We start from the raw sequence: 21,430 nt of genomic DNA on the forward strand, positions 1-21,430 counted from the left end.
GTTTGGTGGTAATAAAGTTATTCTTTTTCGATCTTAGATATACATTTTTCAATTGCAAAAAAACGTTCAAACTTTGGAAAATAAAAAGAATCATTCAAGATTTATTTGAACCTTTCAATATGCAAAAAATATCTGAAAAATAATTGATTTGAGAAATTGTTTGTATACATAAATCATATTGTCTGAACGTGTTGTGTTTTTTGTGTGGACGAGTATATAAATAAACAGAAACTGTACATTTTTGTATTTCCGTATTCAAGCTTTCCTTTTGTTTTTTTGTTTGCAACTATAAGTTCTTTTCTGTTCAATAACTTGATGCATCAATTGCAAATTGTCAAGAGTTGCTATTTGTCGTTATTAATTATAATAAAGACATTTCCACATATTCTATATGAAATTTTATTAGGTTTTCAATAGTGGCTATGTAAGAAAAGGCCCATAGAGGCCCACCAAAAACAACTTTTAAGTTAAATTGCATACTTAATATGAAAGAATTATCTGCATGTTTTGTGACAACCCAAAACTTACTAGTAATCTTTCTGACTCAAAATGTTTGAACAAATTTTGAATTTATTTACATCAATTGGCCATGTTAAATTATGCCCCCATCCACCAAAAAGCTTTTGAGTTGACCATTCAGCATAACAAACACTTTTTCTGATCATATTTGGCCACCTAGCTCAGTTGGTACAGCAGTGGATGGCTAATCCGAGAGACAGGGCTCGATCCCTAACCTGGCTACGTAACTTGTCAGAGGACTGGTCATGCAATACTTTCTTAGACGATTCTCCTCCCATTGTGTACACACCGGTCTTACTGACCTGTGTACTAACACAAAAGGAATTGTGGGTAGCACTTCTTTTACGAGTGAAGCAAAAGTAAGTCAGATAAATCATGCTACTGATAATTGCTATCCGTCTTAATAAGGATTCAAAATCACATTTAAACATAATACAATTACATTTCTTTAAACAACATTCCATTTTAAACTTATGATAAAAAAAACGATTTTCTTTCATCATTAACATTTTCATTCCTACCCAGAACTACTTTGGCGTAAGCATAAATTCCCAAACAAGGAGAACGTGATGCGTCTTAGTATAGAGGTGACAATAACGTAGCCATCTATGTATAGAATGTTCTCCTCCTACCTCTGGCTCAAGTGTGGCATTTGTAATTTACATGAGGATGTGCACTTCATACTGGTATATGAGTTAACCCCGGAAAAGTGAGTTGGTAAACTTGCTGCCGTGATTTGCACTTAAAAACTATTTTAAAAGGGGGAAAAACTTATAAAAAACAAACAAAAAACTTCTATTTGCAGAGCGTGATTTCAAATGAAAGAAAATTATGAATATGCTTTTTCCAAAAGGACTGTTTTAAGTTGTTAATGAAATCTAGAAAAAAATATGGAGCTGTTAAATAAAATAAGTGGTAATACATTTATTTTTACATGCTAGTCACAACCTCTCTGATTGAAATCAGGAATTCTCTGTTTTGTTTTCTCTTTCCATCATTCATATGTCCCTTATTTTTGGAATATATTACTCCCTAATCTCTGAATGTTGTGAGCTAAAATGTCAGTTATATAACTTAAATTTGTTATTTCTTTTGCAAAGACATGGGCCATGTTGTTCAACCCAGTATGGGAACAATAGATATAAAACACAAACTAAAATTTTGGAAAATACGTATAATATAATTTTGTATTATTGCAGGTATGGTAAATGATATATTTGTGTCGTGCTCTTTGATAAGAGGGTTGAATGCATGTGCAGTCAGCACAGGCTAATCAGTGTGGACACTTTCCTCTTTTATGATAATTTCCGTTTAAAGGATGTCTCTTCTTTGCAGAAATCCAGTTTAGGCGACAAGTGTCGTCCCTGTGCGGACTGCACAGTCAAATCTGGGATAACACTTTATGTGCACATGCATTAAACCCCATTTGCACAGAGCACGGCACATATGTATTATTGCAGGTATGCTGTATAAAAATGTATATAATGCACAATGTATAAAATGCTAAATTATATTGGCTTAATATAATTTCAAATTGGACAACCTTGTAAGTATAAAAGTGTTTACAAAATAACGAAATTGATAGGGATTTTAATCTTAATGGAAAATCAACCATTTCTCCATATAACAGAAGTAATACATAAACTAATACATGCCTTTTCAGACAAATTACTCCCCTCAGATCCAAGAATGTGAAAAAATTGCCCAACTATATATGTCACAAGTTAATTAAACCTATGAAATAATTGCGATTTGTCATACATTTTATGCAGTCATCTGCTTCAAACTGTCAATGTACAACACGCATGGCATTATTGTAAGGTATTTGATAGGAAATATAAAGAAAGAAGTATTAATGTATGAATTAATACATCATTTAAATGGTGTAATAATAATAATACTAGAATGTTGTAAGATCCAAAAAAAGACTAGATTGAAATCCCACGTGATCTTCAAAAGCAAGTCATGTACCAATGAAATAGTTTTTCTTCTATGGTCCAAGAGGCATTGTTCAACTGTTTGAGTAGACGTCATGAATGAACCACAAATGTCTGTCCTGAAAAACTGTCTTCTCTTGTCCAACAGAGGCTGGCCACCATTTTGCCAAGCCTGCCATTGGTGCTCTGTAAAATCAGTATATTTCCAAATGTTTTGAAATATAAAACTAAAAAGAAATCGGGTAAAATATTGAAAAGTGAAAAGATCAAAATGTAAGAATCTAAAGGTTTTTCATTTGTTGAATTATAAATTCATATTTTATATAAAGAAGGAAAATATGAAATTGATATTGCACTAAATTTTAATGAAATATCAATTTCCTCTCTTCCTTCTTTATAATATGATCTATAAATAAACATGATTTCATTGGTCTAGACAGTGGTCGACCAAAGACACCATATTTCATATTCTTGAAAGTCCAGTTTTCCATTGGAACTTCAACATTTAGCATTTTGTAACCAAAATGTATGTCTTGAAGGATCAAAAACGTGTACCAAAAATTAATATATTAGAAATATGTCAAGAAATTCTTAAGTTTACATGTCAAAACAATGAAACCAGCAGAACAGCAAACTGAAAAGCCCACTACTATTTACCCCTTTAACCCTTTCCCATTTAGAAGCAAAGTCTGTTGAGCTGTTTGCTGCTCATCAGTATCTAAGGTTTGGAGATGAAGCCTTAAAAACTTGAATCTAGTAAAAATAGGTCTTAAATTAAACGTAACGTTCTAATGGACTTCAAATGCAAGAAAATATGTATCTTAGTTGTAAAGGGTTAAACTTTATGGGGAAATACAAACGTATACAAGTAAACAGAACTAACAACACACATTTTAGTGTACCTGGCAAACGACTCCATACCAAAGCACGCTACACTGGTCTTTAGACAATTTTGCAATGGTTTCACGACAATCTCTGTCCGTTTCAGAATCCAAAAGATTTCCAGCATGCACGTGTATCACACATGGTTTGACTATTTCATATTTGTTTCTTCTGTGGCAGTCGCAGACCTCTTGTGACATGATTTCAAGCATTTTCGTAATGTCCGAGTGTTCTGTGTGCACAAACACGTAGGTGTTAAAATGCGATGACACCTCACTGACCTGTAGAAAATAACAACAGTTGATAAACTAATAATTTAGGGTTAAAGAATAAAACTGGCGACAAATTTAGGCTATTTGTTTAAAAAACAGTGGACTTTCTAGGTTTGTATCGTTTTAGTAAAGATTTTATGATGCAGGAGAGTTATGAGCCTTGATCAACGATCATGAACAAAGATTACAAACTAATGTGATAAGTTTCCGTTGAATACCTGTTTAGTAAACAATGATATGGAGTTGTTGCAACGTCATATGACCAATTGTTAATCATCAAGAGACAACTCGGCTACATAAGTATTTTTGGAAAAATAAAGAGCCCGAACTCTGCAAGTCCTATAGCACATTTTTTTATCATCTATCATAGCAACGTCATTTAAAACTCAGCCATTATCATTAATTTGGTGAAAATTGGTTTAAAACTGTTTGACCTGGCAAGCAAAAATGAAGATGGTCTAACCACAACGACTGACTGTCAGATCATAAACCTTTATAACCTTCATCAGACGGATAGGATTGGTTAAAGTATATATCGTTCGTTCCTTCCGTTATTTCTGGCAGATGTGATATTTTGTTAAACATGATACAACAAAACATTTAGTGTCTCCAATTGTAGAATGTTTGCTTCCTCTACATTCACACTTACATGTTGTACAAGTATCAAAAACTAACTACAAAAAATACTAAGTATTAAAATAAACTAGAATACATGTCATCATCTACATAAAATTGATGGAAATGGCAGATTTTCTAACTTTTTGTAAAGTAAGGTGATCACACTAATTACCCTGACAAGTTCACCTGTTATTGCCCTTGGTTTATGGTAGTGGATATACTTCACGACTTATGGCCCTTGATTTACAGTAGTGGATAGATTTCACGACTTATGGCCCTTGGTTTATGGAAATGAATATACTTCATTGACTTACCGTATGTCCCTTGGTTTATAGTAGTGGATATATTTTATGACTTTTATGACTTAAAGCCTTTGGTTTATGACAGTTGATACATTGTATGACTTTTGGCCCTTGGTTTATGGCAGTGGATAGATGTCAAAACTTTTGGCCGTTGGTTTATAGTAGTGGATAGCTTTCATGACTTATGGCCCTTGGTTTATGATAGTGGATAGATTTCATGACGTATGTCCCTTGGTTTATAGTAGTGGATAGATTTCACGACTAATGTCCCTTGGTTTATAGTAGTGGATAGATTTCACGACTTGTGGCCTTTGGTTTATGGCAGTTGATAGATTTCACGACTTATGGCCCTTGGTTTATGGCAGTTAGTAGATTTCACGAATAATTGCCCTACGTTTTTGGTAGTGGATAGATTTCATGACTTATGGCCCTTGGTGTATGGTAGTGGATAGATTTCATGACTTATGGCCCTTGATTTATAGTAGTGGATAGAATTCACGACTTATGTCCCTTGGTTTATAGTAGTGGATAGATTTCACGACTTATGTACCTTGGTTTATAGTAGTGGATAGATTTCACGACTTATGGCTATTGGTTTATGACAGTGGATAGATTTAACGAGTAAGGCCTTTGGTTTTAGGCAGTGGGAAGATTTGATGAGTTATGGCCTTTGGTTTATGGTAGTTTTGGTTTCTTTCATATCAGACACTTAAATGTGGTTATTGCATACCCGTTTGCAGGAGAGGCCTTTTTCTGAGATATGATATTCCAAACACTGCAGGACAGTATAACTGGCATTGCTTGTTACTGACTGAACGCACACGCAAATACCCGTCTCTGAATAGAAAAAAAAACATAATAGAGGAGAGCTTTCTATGAAAAATTAATGATTTTTTATAACTATTCCTCTGATAATAAAAAACATAAAAATATATTTTAATCAACAATTGGTTTGTCCTTTTAATCTGGTAGTATTGAAAGCGAGAACTATGAGAAAGACACAAACAAAAACATGGTTAAGATCATTACAAATTTATGATATAAATCTCTTTTTATCTCTTTGAGAACGTTAAATAAACATGGAGACTGACAATTTCAATACTTTTAAAAATGAATTATAAAATATAAATTATGATTATATAAAATCCTAAACAGACAGACGGGAATTTAGCCTCATAAATATAATATCAGCAGTGCTCTGTGAAAAGGGGGTTTAATGCATTTGCGTAAAGTGTCGTCCCAGATTAGCTTGTGTGCTGTGCAGGAATGACACTTTCCGCAAAACTTTATTTTTGCTAAGAAGAGACTTTTTTAAAACCGAAAATATCATTAAAGCTGAAAGTGTTGTCCCTGATAAGCCTGTGCGGACTGCACAGGCTAATCTGGGACGACACTTAACGCACATGCATTAAACCCCTTTTTCACATAGCACAAGTCATATATATTCTTTAATTTACCTTTCATAATGCCTTCAGCTGCGTAGAGATCTTTTTGTACATTGTATGTTATCTGCAACATACAGAATTTCTTTATTTAAAACTTTGAAAAATGATTTCAACATATTGCCAATATTTTTCTGATTTTAAATTTTTGACAACAGGAATAATGGGTTCTGCACATTTTAACAGTAAGTCTCCTTGAAATATTAAAGACATGGACACTCATTCATTTTTTTAAAGGGACCTATCCACAGACTTTTGCATGTATTGAAGTGTGTCATTAAATGTTTTAAATTGAAAAATGTTAAAGAAAAAAGTTATCCTCAACTGGGCTCAAGCCACTGACCCTTGGAGTAAAAGTCGAGCACTTTAACCACTCGGTCAGCTGTGTTAATACAAAGAGAGATGTTTTTTATACTTTACACAAGGCAAGCAATCCTCATATTGTAACAAAATATAACGATAAAAACAGAAATTTCCAAATTATTCAATCGCTTCCCGTTTGTTAACCTTTATAAAAAATTTACATCATCAAAAGATGCATATAATGGCTATTTAAGAGCATGGTTAATGCTCAGTATTATTGTTTCCTTGCAAATATCATAACTACAATGAAAATTTGCAAATCGGAAAAAAATATTTTCAAAGTTTGTCAATTTACCAAAGAGTGAAAAGGTTCCTTTAAATACATGTACACTCATTCATTTATTTCAAATCAATATAAACAATTGAATACAGTGGCACAGGAGATTGAAGATGTAAAAGATAATCTGACTTGAAACTTATGGACAAGCATTATCATCCATCCATTATGCAGACTATTTGTAAAGATACAATGACAAGAAATTGTATTTATGTGAACATGAGAAAATTAAAAGAAATAGTATTTGTGTGAAAATGAGAAAATAAAAGTAATTGTATTCAAATGAAAATGTTTAAGTAAAAATGAGCCCCATTCTGAGAAAAGTGTCGTACCAGTGATGATTTTCATCAGATTGGATATTATCACCATAGCAACCAACGATCATACCTTCCATAGACTGTCCGGTCCAGGAATCAATTTTGCCGGGGTTTGGCAGTGTTTGAGGGCCAGGAATAGACACTCTGTGCCAAAGTCGAGGTCATTCTCATCAGCCTGGGGATAAGGCCAAATGAGAACTGACAGATAGATTTACACATTGTATATGGTTTGCTCATTTACAAATGTAAAGTTATTGAAAGTTTTTTTAAAAGACAGCTTAAGTTATTCAAGTATTTTTGATAAATAAAGTTAATTATCATAAAAAAATAAATACATGTAACAAAAAAAAGTGAAAACATTTCATACATTCCAACCGTTACAAATAGCCTTGTGAACAAAAATCCCACCCAAGACAAATACCGTCCAAAATCTGCCACACGTATGACCACGAAGACAAACACCTCCCACTGGCCCTCTGTATAATAAAATTAATATCATAGACATGTTTCTCGCTATTGTTAATATTGCTCCTTGAAGAGTAATGACCACCTCCACCCTCGGCTACGGTTGGAAACACACTCCTCCGGGTGCAATTTTAAATATACCCCTAAACTGCCTATGATATTTATATAATGCCCACCTAAATAAACAATTTGACTGGGTAGCATATATCTGGGAAGGCATATGTTCGACATTCATACACATCAATTTGAAAACCAAGGCAACAATTTAGTTTAAACCTATTAATTTTAGCTTGATTGCATCGAAAGCCTAAGGTTTATTTTAAACACTCTCGAGTCTGTTTCCTGGGACTAGAACCAGTACTTGGTAGAGATCAAAAGAAGGCTCCCACAGTCGGGATCGAACGCATGACCTCCCAGACGCTAGAAGGACACCATATCCACAACGCCTTGGCGACATTCTGTTTTTCAATAAATTGAGTATACATCCAGGGCCTAGTATCACTAACATCCTTAAGTCAATATTCTGACTTAACTTTGATTTTTTTTCTCAGTTTTTTTTTAATGAGTTTGTTCATCGTACTAAATTTGGTGTTCACAGAAGTTGTATTTTTGCTTCTGACTCAATCCTCAGATAGACGAGGACTATGGGGATATCATGATAGCTGAGATTTGTTTGCATGCAGACTGACATTCTCAATACTCAATAGCTGTGTGGAAACTCAAATCTCATCATCGGAGTTGAGATAAAAAAATTGACAATGCTACTAAGCCCTTAAAAATGTAGAGTGGTTGCCGTGGTGTCATGGATATGGTGTCCACCAGGAGGTCACAGGTTTGATCCCCACTGTGGGAGCGTTCTTTAGATCTCCCCCAAAGACTGGTGCTAGGCCCAGGAAACAGACTCCAGAGCGTTTCAATAAGCCTGAGGCTTTCAATGCAATCAAGCGTAAATAAATAGGTTTAAACTATATTAAACTAAACTGAAATTCGTATAAAACTGACCTTTTCATAGGCCTTCTTGATAAAGCCATACTTGAAAGCCTGTGCATTTCACTGGCACATTACAGGTTCCTGTCGAGGGACGCTGTCAACATGTCGTTCTCGTCACCTTGGATTACTGTGGAAACCAGAGGGCGTGTCACACCTGCTGCCTAGCAACCAGAGAAGCTTATTTAGATATGAACATCACTCTGAGAAACGGGGTTTAATGTATGTGCTTAACTCTTTCAGTGCTGGAACCGAATTTTGAAAGCCTTTTAAAACAGTTTGGATCCAGATGAGACGCCACAAAATGTGGCGTCTCATCAGGATCCAAACTGTTTGCTATTCTGATAGTATTCTTTGAAAAAAATCGAAGAAAATGCTAATTTTAGAAATTCAGCAGACGACATTTTAGCAGACGACAAATTTCCCAGCATGCAAAGGGTTAAAGTGTCATCCCAGATTAGCCTGTGCAGTCTGCTTAGAAAACAAACTACATAAAAAGCATTTAAAGTTGCATGTTTTTACAAACTGCATCGGAATGAACTGGCATCAGTTTTTTCTGCCCAAAGCAGTTAAAACTTATAATCAAAAATATGGAATACATACATATTTAAAAGATGTAAAATATCAAAGCTTGTAAACAAATACGGCTGTCATTTTTTAGAATCCTACATGTAGATGTAGGATTTTCCTTCACTGTTGTATTTCTGAACAAATGGATCTATCCCATGAAAAAAATAGATGTACCCCATGATCAAATGGACTTAACCCATGAACAAATGGACATATACCATGCTCAAATGGACTTAACCCTTTCCCCATCAGAAGCAACGTGAAAATGGCTATGTGCAAACAGCATAAAACCAGAACAGCCTGCGTGTAACTCGCAGTCTGTTGAGGTTGTATTTTGTTTGCTGCTTATCAGTATCTAAGGGTTGGAAATGAGGCCTAAAACTTAAATCTAGTAAGAAAGGTTTTTAATTAAATTTAACTTTCTAAGGGACTACAAATGCTTTAAAATACGTTTCTAAGTGGTAAAGGGTTATCCCATGAACAAATGGACTTGTACCATGTACAAATGGACTTAACCCAGAAACAAATGGACTTATACCATGATCAAATGGACTTGACCCATGAACAAATGAGCTTGTACCATGTACAAATGGACTTAACCCATAAACAAATGGACTTATACCATGATCAAATGGACTTGACCCATGAACAAATGGGCTTGTACCGTAAACAAATGGACTAACCCCATGAACAAATCGACTTACTCCAGGGACTTACAACATGAACAAATGGACTAACCCCATGAACAAATGGACTTACTCCAGGGACTTACAACATGAACAAATGGACTTACCCCATGAACAAATGCATTTTTAACAATAGTCTTGACAACTTCTTCATCAACAAATGGTCTCACTACATCGTGAATGACCACGACATCTGGCCGGACTGAAGTAAATATACAAATCATCGTGTTGCTGCGCAAGGCAGACCATGGAATAAAATATAGAACTCAGAGCTACCATTTTGAAAATTGAACATAAAGTGTTATATACTTGGAGACTTTTCTAATGCAACACGTATTCAAATCAATAAAGCTCCATTATTTTAGAAGGGATTTTGTTGAAATTTGGACTCTGTTTCATTCAACACATATCTAATACTTCATGTAAATTTAATGGAAATTATTCAGCATTAAAATATCAAACATAACACATTAAAAAAATCACTGAAAAAAAAGTAAAATTCTCAAAATCGTACATCTCAAAATGATAATGGGAAAACTAAAATGCATTAACTTACACGTCTTAATGACCGACCGGCTTGCAAAATTGCGCTCATGAATATTCATACGAGTCATATCGTTTTTCTAATTAATTTATGTTTTCCTGGTGTAAAAACCCACCAAGAATGATGAAAATGAAATGCAATGGGAATTATATAGTGTTGTACTAAACTTGTTGACTTTTCTTTTGCGAACGCAGCATTTTTCAAACTTAAATATCTCCGTTATGAGCAAATATTTTGATTTAAAATTGTACATGTGATCAATTGACTACAGCATGTGTAAACGATAAAATCATACATCCGTGACGATCGGATGCTTCAGCAAGTGGGGAAGGTAACCTGAAACATGCCGATTGCACTGTTGCGCTCCAGAAATTTTATTCGTGACATATTGATTTTTAAATTATTATATGTTTTTCTGGTGTATCAACCACCTAAAATGAAGAAATTGAAATAAAATCATATCGCGTTTCACAATTTTCACGTGCAAAAAGATGAAACCACACCTACCCCCACGTGCAAAAGCTCCCAATTATCAAGGATGAATGATTTTATCGTTATATCTTGCACAGAATATAGTCAAATGATCACATGTGCAGTTAACTCATTACTGAGATATTCAAGTTTGAAAAGTGTTGCGTTAGAAGTCTCCTAGTGTACATGAACCTCGTTCTGTTAAAACTTTGTTTAATAGATATGCTCAAATTGTCACCTCCAATACGCATGTGCACTACACATACAATATAAATGACAACTCTAAATCCTTTTTCAAAGATTCATGTAACAAGGTGATATTTATGGTAATCCGGAACAATACCTTGAGACTTGCCAGACCTTTCTTTCGACATTAGAATTTAATGTTTAAAAATCTAATGTTTGAATATAATTGAAAAACAAAAAACAAATAATAAAATATCATTTAAGTATTCCTTTCCATCCCTAATTTATTTACCATGCAATAATGCTTGGGCACCCTCCCGGATAGATCTATGTCGGGTGTTGCTACCGAGCACAACATTCACCTTGTCTTTGCAACAGTATACCATGGCTGTAACTCTGTCAATGTACTCTGCACTCACTATTATGACAATGTTTTGTACCCAGTTAAACCTGGAAAATAGTTTAAAATTTAATAGTTTAATCTATAATACATAATTTAAATATAAAGTCTTACCTGCCAATAAAAAACACTCAAGGGATGTGGTTGTTGTGGTCTTTGTTCACAGGTGGTCGATATTTGCAGGATCGATTGAAACTTTGCAAAATATGCTAGTAGTCTTTTAACGGGTATCTTATCTAGTAATGTGCTATATTGTGTAAATGTTTGAATACTCAATGCATGTAAAATGTAACAAGAGGGCCATGATGGCCCTGTATCGCTCCACTGTTTTTTCTATGCGAAAAAAAACGTGCAATGCGCATGGGTTGAAATGTACTCAAGCATGTGACTTTCTCTTTCTATCCCTCGTCCCACTGTGGGTTTAAAGTTGGAAGGGTGAGCATGTTTATATATGGAAAAAATTACTACCGTGTTAACTAAACAGACTTAAAAGCCCAGGAATTGTTGCACAGGTTCTTTGCTTATAACGTAGGTACATTTATCTCTCCAAAAGATATTGTCGTTCTTTCTATTTCACATATTTTTAGATGCTGAAGATCTAATCTACGCATTTGATTTGAAACAGATTCACAAGACCCATAGGAATCAAAATGCCTTAACCCTTTACAAAACGACACATTTTGGACTTTCCCAATTTGAAAGAGGTTGCAGACGTCAATTAAATTAAAATGGAATATGAAGGAAATGATCAGGTAGGGTAGAAATAATTGTGATAAAAGGAGAAATTGCTCATCAACCCACACATCCCTAAGACCAACAGGCCTGCGAATATTATGATTATCTAAAGACTATTTCTTTATATTTATAAATGTATTTAATTAAGTAATACATTTGACTTCTAAGATCAATTCGTAACTTATATTTAGAAAATTATAAAATGGTCAGAAATATATATGGATTGTTGAGCAATTGACAACCAGATCCACAATTCATGAGTCACCATTAACAAATGGAACAATGAATCATTAGTTATTAAAAAGCAGCATATACGATAGTTAAGAACTTTGCACTTCACTAATTTCAACACCTTCTCTTGGATACAAAGTTTGAGTTTACCGTGCAGTATCATATATTGACTTTTCTTGAAATAATTATGTTCATGGAAGTTGTGTTTTTGAAATCAATAATATATTATTAAACTGGTTTAAACACTACAAAAAAGACATGAAATTAACATGTCATCCAAAATATTTTCATCCGGATATATGGTCAATTTCGACATATTTAAATAAAACCCGACTTTTTTCAGTTTGTAAGAAAAACATTCAGAACACATGTTCTTACTCCAATACCTTTGTAAGCAGTCACAATCTGACCTAAATGGCACTAAATGACAGGGTTTTATGTCATGTTTACAAGATGTTGATGTTGTTGTTGGTCAGAGCCAAACGGCCGCAGTAATCTCCACTGGTAAACGTCATATGTTCAGTTTTGTGACCCCCGGGGCCGGGTCAAATTTGAGCCCAGGGGAATAATTTGAACAAATTTGGTAGAGATATCACTACATACCAAATTTATTAGCCCTAGGCTCTATAATTAAGAACAAGAAGATTTTTAAAGTTTGCACACAATAGGCCTTATTTAAGCATATGTTCATTTTTGTGACCCCTGGGGCAAGGTCAAATTTGTTCCCAGGGGCTTAATTTGAACAAACTAAGTAGAGAACTATATGTCACTACCTACCGAATTTGGTTGAAATAGGCCCAATGGTTATGGACAAGAAGATTTTTATAGTTTGCACAAAATGGGCCCAATATAAGCATATGTTCAATTTTGTGACCCCTGGGGAACGGTCAAATTTGATCCCAGGGGCTTAATTTGAAAAAACTTGGTAGAGGACTATAAGATGTCATTACATACCAAATTTGGTAGCCCTATGCCATACGGTTATGGACAAGAAGAATTTTAAAGTTTGCACAAAATAGGCCTTATATAAGCAAATTTTCGATTTTTTGACCCCCCAGGGCAGTCAAATTTGACCCCAGGGGCATAATTTGAACAAACTTGGTAGAGGACTATTAGATGTCACTACATACCAAATTTGGTAGCCTCAGTCCCAATGGTTATGGACGTAAAGATTTTTAAAGTTTTCACAAAATAGGCCTTATATAAGCAAATTTTCAATTTTTTGACCCCCCGAGGCAGGGTCAAATTTGACCCCAGGGGCATAATTTGAACAAACTTGGTAGAGGACTATAAGATGTCACTACATACCAAATTTGGTAGTCCTTGGCCCAATGGTTATGGACAGTTAGATTTTTAAAGTTTTCACAAAATAGGCCTTATATAAGCAAATGTTCAAATTTTTGACCCCCGGGGCAGGGTCAAATTGACCCCAGGGGCATAATTTGAACAAACTTGGTAGAGGACAATAAGAAGTCACTACATAGCAAATTTGGTAGCCCTAGGCCCAATGGTTATGGACAAGTAGATTTTTCAAGATTGCACAAAATAGGCCTTATATAAGCAAATTTTCAATTTTTTAACCCCCGGGGCAGGGTCAAATTTGACCCCAGTGGCATAATTTGAACAAACTTAGTAGAGGACTATAAGATGTCATTACATAGCAAATTTGGTAGCCCTAGGCCCAATGGTTATGGACCAGTAGATTTTTCAAGTTTGCACAAAATAGGCCTTATATAAGCAAATTTTCAATTTTTTAACCCCCCGGGGCAGGGTCAAATTTGACCCGAGGGGCATAATTTGAACAAACTTGGTAGAGGACTATAAGATGTCACTACATAGCAAATTCGGTAGCCCTAGGCCCAAAGGATATGGACAAGTAGATTTTTCAAGTTTGCACAAAATAGGCCTTATATAAGCAAATTTTCAATTTTTTAACCCCCCGGGGCAGTGTCAAATTTGACCCCTGGGGCATAATTTGAACAAACTTGGTAGAGGACTATAAGATGTCACTACATACTAAATTTGGTAGCCCTACGCCTAATGGTTATGGACAAGAAGATTTTTCAAGTTTGCACAAAATAGGCCTTATATAAGCAAATTTTCAATTTTTTAACCCCCCGGGGCAGTGTCAAATTTGACCCCAGGGGCATAATTTGAACAAACTTGGTAGAGGACTATAAGATGTCACTTCATACTAAATTTGGTAGCCCTACGCCCAATGGCTATGGACAAGAAGATTTTTAAAGTTTGCACAAAATAGGGCTTATATAAGCAAATTTTCAATTTTTTGACCCCCCGGAGCAGGGTCAAATTAAACCCCAGGGGCATAATTTGAACAAACTTGGTAGAGGACTATAAGATGTCACTACATAGCAAATTTGGTAGCCCTAGGCCCAATGGTTACGGACTAGAAGATTTTTAAAGTTTGCACAAAATAGGCCATATATAAGCAAATTTTCAATTTTTTGACCCCCTGGGGCAGGGTCAAATTTGATCCCAGGGGCATAATTTGAACAAACTTGGTAGAGGACTATAAGATGTCACTACATACTAAATTTGGTAGCCCTAGGCCCAATGGTTATGGACAAGAAGATTTATAAAGTTTGCACAAAATAGGCCTTCTTTAAGCAAATTTTCAATTTTTTGACCCCCCGGGGCAGGGTCAAATTTGACCCCAGGAGCATAATTTGAACAAACTTGAAAGAGGTTCACCACATGAACATTCCTGAGAAATTTCATCAGAATTGGACCAGTAGTTTAGGAGAAGAAGATGTTTAAAGAAAAAGTTAACGCACACACGCACGCACACACGCACGCACGCACTGACGCACACACGACGGACACAGGACCATGACATAAGCACCGCTGGCCTTTGGCCAGTGGAGCTAATAAAGGATTGAAACTCAGTTTTGTTTTAATATGTATAGCGATTTCCATATGTTTTTATTTTCATCTATTTCAGCAATCATATACATGTATACATAACTTTTGGCATATATATATACATGGAATTGTACAAAGAACAAATTACAAAATTTACATAACATAGGAAACATTTATATGTCAAGAACTTCAACTTGGGAGTCATAATGGTTAACCTTAATGATGCAGCTTAGAACTGCGCACGGAAAGACAACAGCTCTCTTTGATCTCATTGATACAACTCTTTATTTTTCACAAACACCAACCATAAACAATGCCGTATATCTTTTAAAAAATATATTATTTGTTTATATTTTAAGGGTGATTATGAAGAAAAACTTGTAGCTGATTGGAAATATCTTTAGCCAAATTTTCTTAATTGTCGCCATAGGCTGATTTTATAATGGCAGAGAGTAAGCCATGAAAACACCTAAATAATGCTTTTTACCTGTAAAATGCCATCACTGTGTGAAAAAATATGGGTTTGTCCAGCAGGAAAGCAAACTGCTTTGGAGTCTGACAGCTAAACCTGTCCCCTGTACCGCTTGCGGGCAACACAACGCTGACAGCAAGCTCTTCTGATGCCATCTTGATGGAAACTGTCTGGATTTCAGTCGCTAGTCAGAAATTTGACAATCTTAAATACGCTTTTGATTAATCTACTGTACATTTTTGCAAGAACCTATACAAACAGGTCCCTGATGAAAAAAGTGAAATAACATTCAATAGTCCAGGCAAAAATGTGATTTTAACAGTTATCTGTTTTAATAGTTCATATTGTTTCAGTACTAAATATTCTACAAATACTTCATTAATTGTGCAATATTGTTTTCAAATGTTAAAACGTACTGTACTTACATGTTTAGTAATGTGTAGCCTACTATAACTCGCGAAAATGTATTGCACAACTCACATAAAGAAGTTTCAATACCCATTAACACTATTTTTAAATTTTAATTTGAGTATTGATTGTTCTTTTAATGATATTGTCTAATACGCTTTTGATGTTTAAATTTATTGATTAAAAGAAAAACTTTTTTTTTCAATGAAAGAAATTGACCGATTTGCTGCGATGACTACAGAATCTTTCCAAATCACAGCGCGTGCAGATTCCCGCCATACGTCAATCGGTTGGTCGGTTTCAATAAATACGCATGGTAAGTGTTTGCCTTCAAACGCTATATAAATGTCCAGAAGTACAGATACTATACATGTTAAGATGTTAAGATTATTAATCTTTCTTATATGCAGCGTCATGGCAACCTAATAAACACAATGCGTCCCTTTTCTAAAACACAAATTTGTCTTACAGCGTTTCAGCTCACCTGAGTGTACGATGTGTTTTGAGGACCCTTTGTACGTCGTCGTGCGTTGTGCGGTGTTGTGTAGTCATCACGAGGCTCGTTTTCACTCTAGAAGCAACATTTTTCATAAAATATTGCTGACACTATGTCAGCATGTTAATATGGGCGATATAGATCTAGACCTATCTATGTATAATGCCAAGTCCCTTCGAGCATTATAGGCAGATGGGCACTATCAAGTCCGTTACCTGGGAAGAACCAGTAGTTGGTGTCTATGGAGAAGATAATGAGAACGCTTCCCGAGTAGGGAACGAACCCAGGAACTCCCGATCGCTAGGCAGATACCTTGTCTACTACACCACCGCGATCTATGAATCTGCGTCTACAACCAGGTCACAAGGTCAAATCTTAAAAAATACTTGGTTACCACTTTTGAAACATATATCACACAATCTATGTGAAACTTTTTCAGAATGTTTATCTTCATATTTCTTGACTGAGTTAAAATTTGGGTCTCTGGTGTCTTAAACTAGGTCACTAGGTCATATCTCTGAAATAAATTGTACCACTATTGAGGCCATATTTATGACTAAAAATTGATGAAACATTGTCAGAATATTTATGAAGCTATCTTGATATCATATAGATATTCGAATTCAGGTCATGTGTATTCTAAAACTAGGTCACAAGGTCCAATCTTAGAGAAACCCAGTTATCTCTCCAGAGGCCACATTTATGAATCAACCTTGATTGAACGTGTTTAGAATGTATATCTTGACAATATCTATGCCTTGTTCAAATATGGGCCACATGCATAAAGAACTAGGTCACCAGGTCAAATATTTAAAACAAAACATTCTAGGGGCAATCTTGATGAAACTTGGTCAAAATGTTTCTCTAGATGAAGTTTGAATCTCTGTCAGACGCATCCAAAAACTAGATCATCAGGTTGAATTAAAAAAAATATATTACCACTCAAGATGTCACATTAATGACCTAGTCTTAATGAAATACAGTCAGAATGATTATCTGGCTAATATTAAAGCCAGGTTTGAATCCGGTCATGTTTGGTAAAAAACTAGATCACCAGGTCAAGTATTCAACAATTGGTGTCCTTGAACTGAGGTTAAGGCTGAAAGGCAATCATGGCCATCTTGTTTCTTTTGTCACTATAACTTTAGCCGTGTCATGAAGTGTGATGTAGATGCATAGGAGTGCCTGACTTGTTGAAGAATTCAAAGAAGAGCATATCCATTGGCCTATAGGTGTAATGGTGCAAGAAACAGGATTGTTATGTTAAAGATTGATTTAATTGCACAGCCAGTCCAGGACCTTACACTGAATACTTTTGCTTCTTGTAATATTTAGGACTGTTTGTGCAACTGTTTCATCCGCTTAAAATTTCTTATCACTTAAAATATTTTTTGGCAGGCCTTTCTTTAGGACTTTCTTAAGCCATCGGACAATGACCTTCAGATGGTTATTTTTTCGATGTATGTGTCCCTATAATAATTTCTACTTTACTTTTGAGCTACAGCTAAGACAAACAGATTATGTTTGCAAAATTAAGTGCCCCTGATACTAAAATTCGGGCAAAAGGGTTGTTTTGTGCTAAAAAAACAACTGGGAAATACAAAACACCAGTTTAACCATCAACTCTGATTATGTTTTGGTAAATGCAGGCCCATAGGGAAAGTAAGTGTAATGTCGAAGGACGGGCAAATATGGACTATAGAAGTATTTTACCAAGAGATGATTTATCTTATCATGTCTCAGACTATTAAAGGATTCTCAAAGTTTTCTATTGCACACACTTCCACAAAGTCTGATTGGGCATCCTTTCAGGCCTCTAGAGGAGTTCTGTGTCGTTTCTTCAATGCCCCACAAGGATGTCGCAATGGGGCCCGCTGTAGATTTATCCATGACAACGATGCCCCTCCAGTAGTGCCTATCTGCAGATTTTACGGGTGAAGAAAATATTTCTAATGATAAATATATAGAGGATGTTTGTTGGATTCGGTGGATTATCGATTTTAATTCACGAGTGATCATAGAAAAAAATATTTTCACGAATGGCGCAGTGACGAGTGATAAAATATATTTTCTATGATCACGAGTGAATTAAAAATATTCCACTGAATCCAACAAATTTTCTTTTTATTGTCCCCTTCCGGTTTCACCGGAGGGGACTTATGGTTTGCGCTCTATGTGTGCGTCAGTCCGTCAGTCTGTGAGTCTGTCACACTTTTCTGGATCCTGCGATAACTTTAAAAGTTCTTGATATTTTTTTATGAAACTTAAAACATGGATAGATGGCAATAAGGACATTATGCACGTCATTTCATTTTGTTCCTATGTCAAAAATTCTGGTTGCTATGGCAACAAACAAACAAATTTTTATTATATATATTTCTGACAATGGTGGAGCAGGTAGGGGACATATATTGCTTGGCAATAGTCTTTTTTATGTTTTTTTTTATCACAGTTTATATACATTATTATAGAGTTTAACTAAAGAATTTCGCTGGGATAATGATGTCATTTCGTCAAAAAAATGACGTCATTTCACAGTAAACAGTGAAAATTATAATGATAATTTTCACTGTTAATTTTCACTGTTTGAAACGGTGAAATTATCAGTTTTAATTCACTGATATTTCTCTATAAACCACCGGAAAGCATAAAATAAAATTGTGTATTCTGTACAAATTTCTGGAAAACGGCACTTTGTCAATTGAGAACAAACTAAAAATTTCCCAATTGCTGTTAAAAAACATCCCAATTGAAGGTTTCCCCCCAAAAATGTTGTTTTTTTATTTCATTTAACATGTAGTTAGTTTTCCTATGCAGCTCTATGGCTTGAACCTAAGTTTATATTATTTTGACAACTAGAAAACACTTAGTGATAAATTTTTAAGTATTTGTAACAACCAAATGGAATACACCAATTTCCCAATCTAAAGACTTTTTCAAGAGAATTTTCCCAATTTTTTTTTTTGCGTGCTAATTTTTCCAAATTATTTTGGTACTGGTACTTTCCTCGATTGGGACAAAAAATCACTGTACACAAACATGTTTGGTTTCATGACTTTGATGCTAACCATTCTGTGTGAGTATTTAACCCATTTTTGCCTATTGAACGCTCTCATTCTTCTAAATTGAATCAATTTATTTCCAAAATTAGGGAGGTCTAGCATATTTATTTATTTATTTTAAGAATATTTCTTACAGAAATTCCTTTAAGCAAACAGCGCAGACCCTGATGAGATGCCGCATCATGCAGCGTCTCATCTGTGTCTACGCTGTTTGCCAAGGCCTTTTTTCTAGACGCTAGGCATACATGCCGGTTAAGCCATGTTTTGGAAAACTGGGCATTTGATTATGCATGTGGTGTTCAAGATTGTCATTGTCTTATCAGGGAAAACTTTCTGCTTTAATGGTATTTTTAGTTTAAAGGAAGTCTGGCTATTTAGCGAAATTCCAGTTGAGGTGGAAAGTGCTGTCCCTGACTAGCCTGTGCAGACTGCACTGGCTAATCAGTGTTGACACTTCACACACATACATTAAGTATGTTTCTCCAGATCAATGCTCAAATATGGAGCACAAACATTTTTAGTTGAATGCCTTTAATGCTGAACACATGTCTGTGAGATGATGGCATAAACTTAAACAAAAGTTGTGAAGTATGATTGTTAAAAAATCATCTATGATGTAAATATTTTGGGTGAAAAATGATTGACACATGACAATTTTCACTCATTGTTACATGAGTATTTGACGCATACAGTAATTACTCTTCGTAGTTAGTTTTAGGAAACTCTTAATATTTGGTCACCCTTGTTTTTAGCCACAATGATTATTTTTTTGTGACTAAATTTTCAGACATAATGGTTTTCGTCAACAATAAATTACTCCATAAATTTTCTGACAGTTTATTTTACAATTCTCTTTAACAAGAATTCTGCCCTGTTGGGCTTTTCTTGTTGCAAATTAACAATGGGATTAAGGTAATAAAACCTGGCCAGGGATCATTACATTTTGTTATTGGGTAAATAACTATGCATACTGGTAATAGACAATGGTTTCACCTAACAGCTTAAAGGGTAATATATATAGACGTTTTTATACTAATTGCCGTGGTATTTTATAAGCAAATGCTATTAATTCTTGAAACAATTGAAGCTACCACATTGTATACCTGTATCTTATTGTAAATATTTTTAAAGGGCTCTAAATTTTTTAACACCTGAACTTTTGTCTCTAAATATTTGGACACTTGTATTTAAAAATAAATAAAATTGGGGACACAAAAAAAGATTATTTTTATGTGTCAGAAAACTTAAAGAGTAATTACGGTAAGCATAAATCATAGTAAGAATTTAAGTTTGTTAATAAAGTATATGATATATATTACTTTATAATACTATAGCAATTAGATAGCTGTATCATGCATGAATTATACATGTATGATCAAATTATATCTCTAGAATGACAAGTTCTTATAAAATAGCTATATTAAGTCGAAAATAGGAAAAATATAATATATTTTGGTTTGAGTTCCTATATTAGCTACAGCATGAATTTTATGAATGTTTAAATAAATGCAACCACATTTATTTTCTTGGTATATAGTTTTTAGAAGTATTTAAGTAATAGTAGGCAATATTGTTCTTACTCGAAGCATTTTTAGTAATAGTCAGTAAATACATATTTTTTTGTTTTGATGCAAAATTTTCTGATGAAGCTTTAATTCCTGTAAATTTGAGCAAAACAACTGTGACTTATGAAGATGCACATCTTTATCCCTTTACCACTTAGATACGTATTTAAAGGAACTGTAACCTACACTGACTGAAAGTTTCTCCGCACAGGTTACCAAGGGGTTGCAGATACGGGAACCACTGCATGTACCAACATGACAGGTCAGTGATGGAAGATACCCAGAGACCGGTCAGTGTAACGCGTTTTGTATTGACTATGTTGTTTTTTCGTTAAAAATC

The 21,430-nt window shown here is 34.6% G+C and overlaps 1 protein-coding gene and 1 long non-coding RNA gene across 3 annotated transcripts in view; one reads left to right on the top strand and one right to left on the bottom strand.

The window, feature by feature from the left end:
* Positions 1-3,122: 3,122 nt before the first annotated feature.
* Positions 3,123-12,050, bottom strand: LOC127859551 (uncharacterized). The gene is made up of 7 exons (XR_008039443.1): positions 11,131-12,050; positions 9,745-9,839; positions 8,397-8,545; positions 7,000-7,104; positions 5,988-6,039; positions 5,261-5,367; positions 3,123-3,619 (listed from the first exon to the last, which is right to left on the bottom strand). It is a non-coding gene; the product is annotated as an uncharacterized LOC127859551 (long non-coding RNA).
* A 4,095-nt stretch (positions 12,051-16,145) lies between these two features.
* The window catches only part of LOC127859523 (uncharacterized), a 32,302-nt gene continuing 27,017 nt past the window's right edge, over positions 16,146-21,430 (top strand). For both annotated transcript variants that reach the window (XM_052397026.1, XM_052397028.1), the window contains exons 1-3: positions 16,146-16,283; positions 18,276-18,397; positions 21,302-21,380. In XM_052397026.1, the coding sequence (XP_052252986.1) occupies positions 16,281-16,283; positions 18,276-18,397; positions 21,302-21,380 (204 nt within the window). In that variant the 5' untranslated portion in view covers positions 16,146-16,280. The remainder of the gene's footprint in view (positions 16,284-18,275; positions 18,398-21,301; positions 21,381-21,430) is intronic.

Source organism: Dreissena polymorpha, chromosome 15, assembly GCF_020536995.1.
Source record: "Dreissena polymorpha isolate Duluth1 chromosome 15, UMN_Dpol_1.0, whole genome shotgun sequence".
Lineage (NCBI taxonomy): Eukaryota > Metazoa > Mollusca > Bivalvia > Myida > Dreissenidae > Dreissena > Dreissena polymorpha.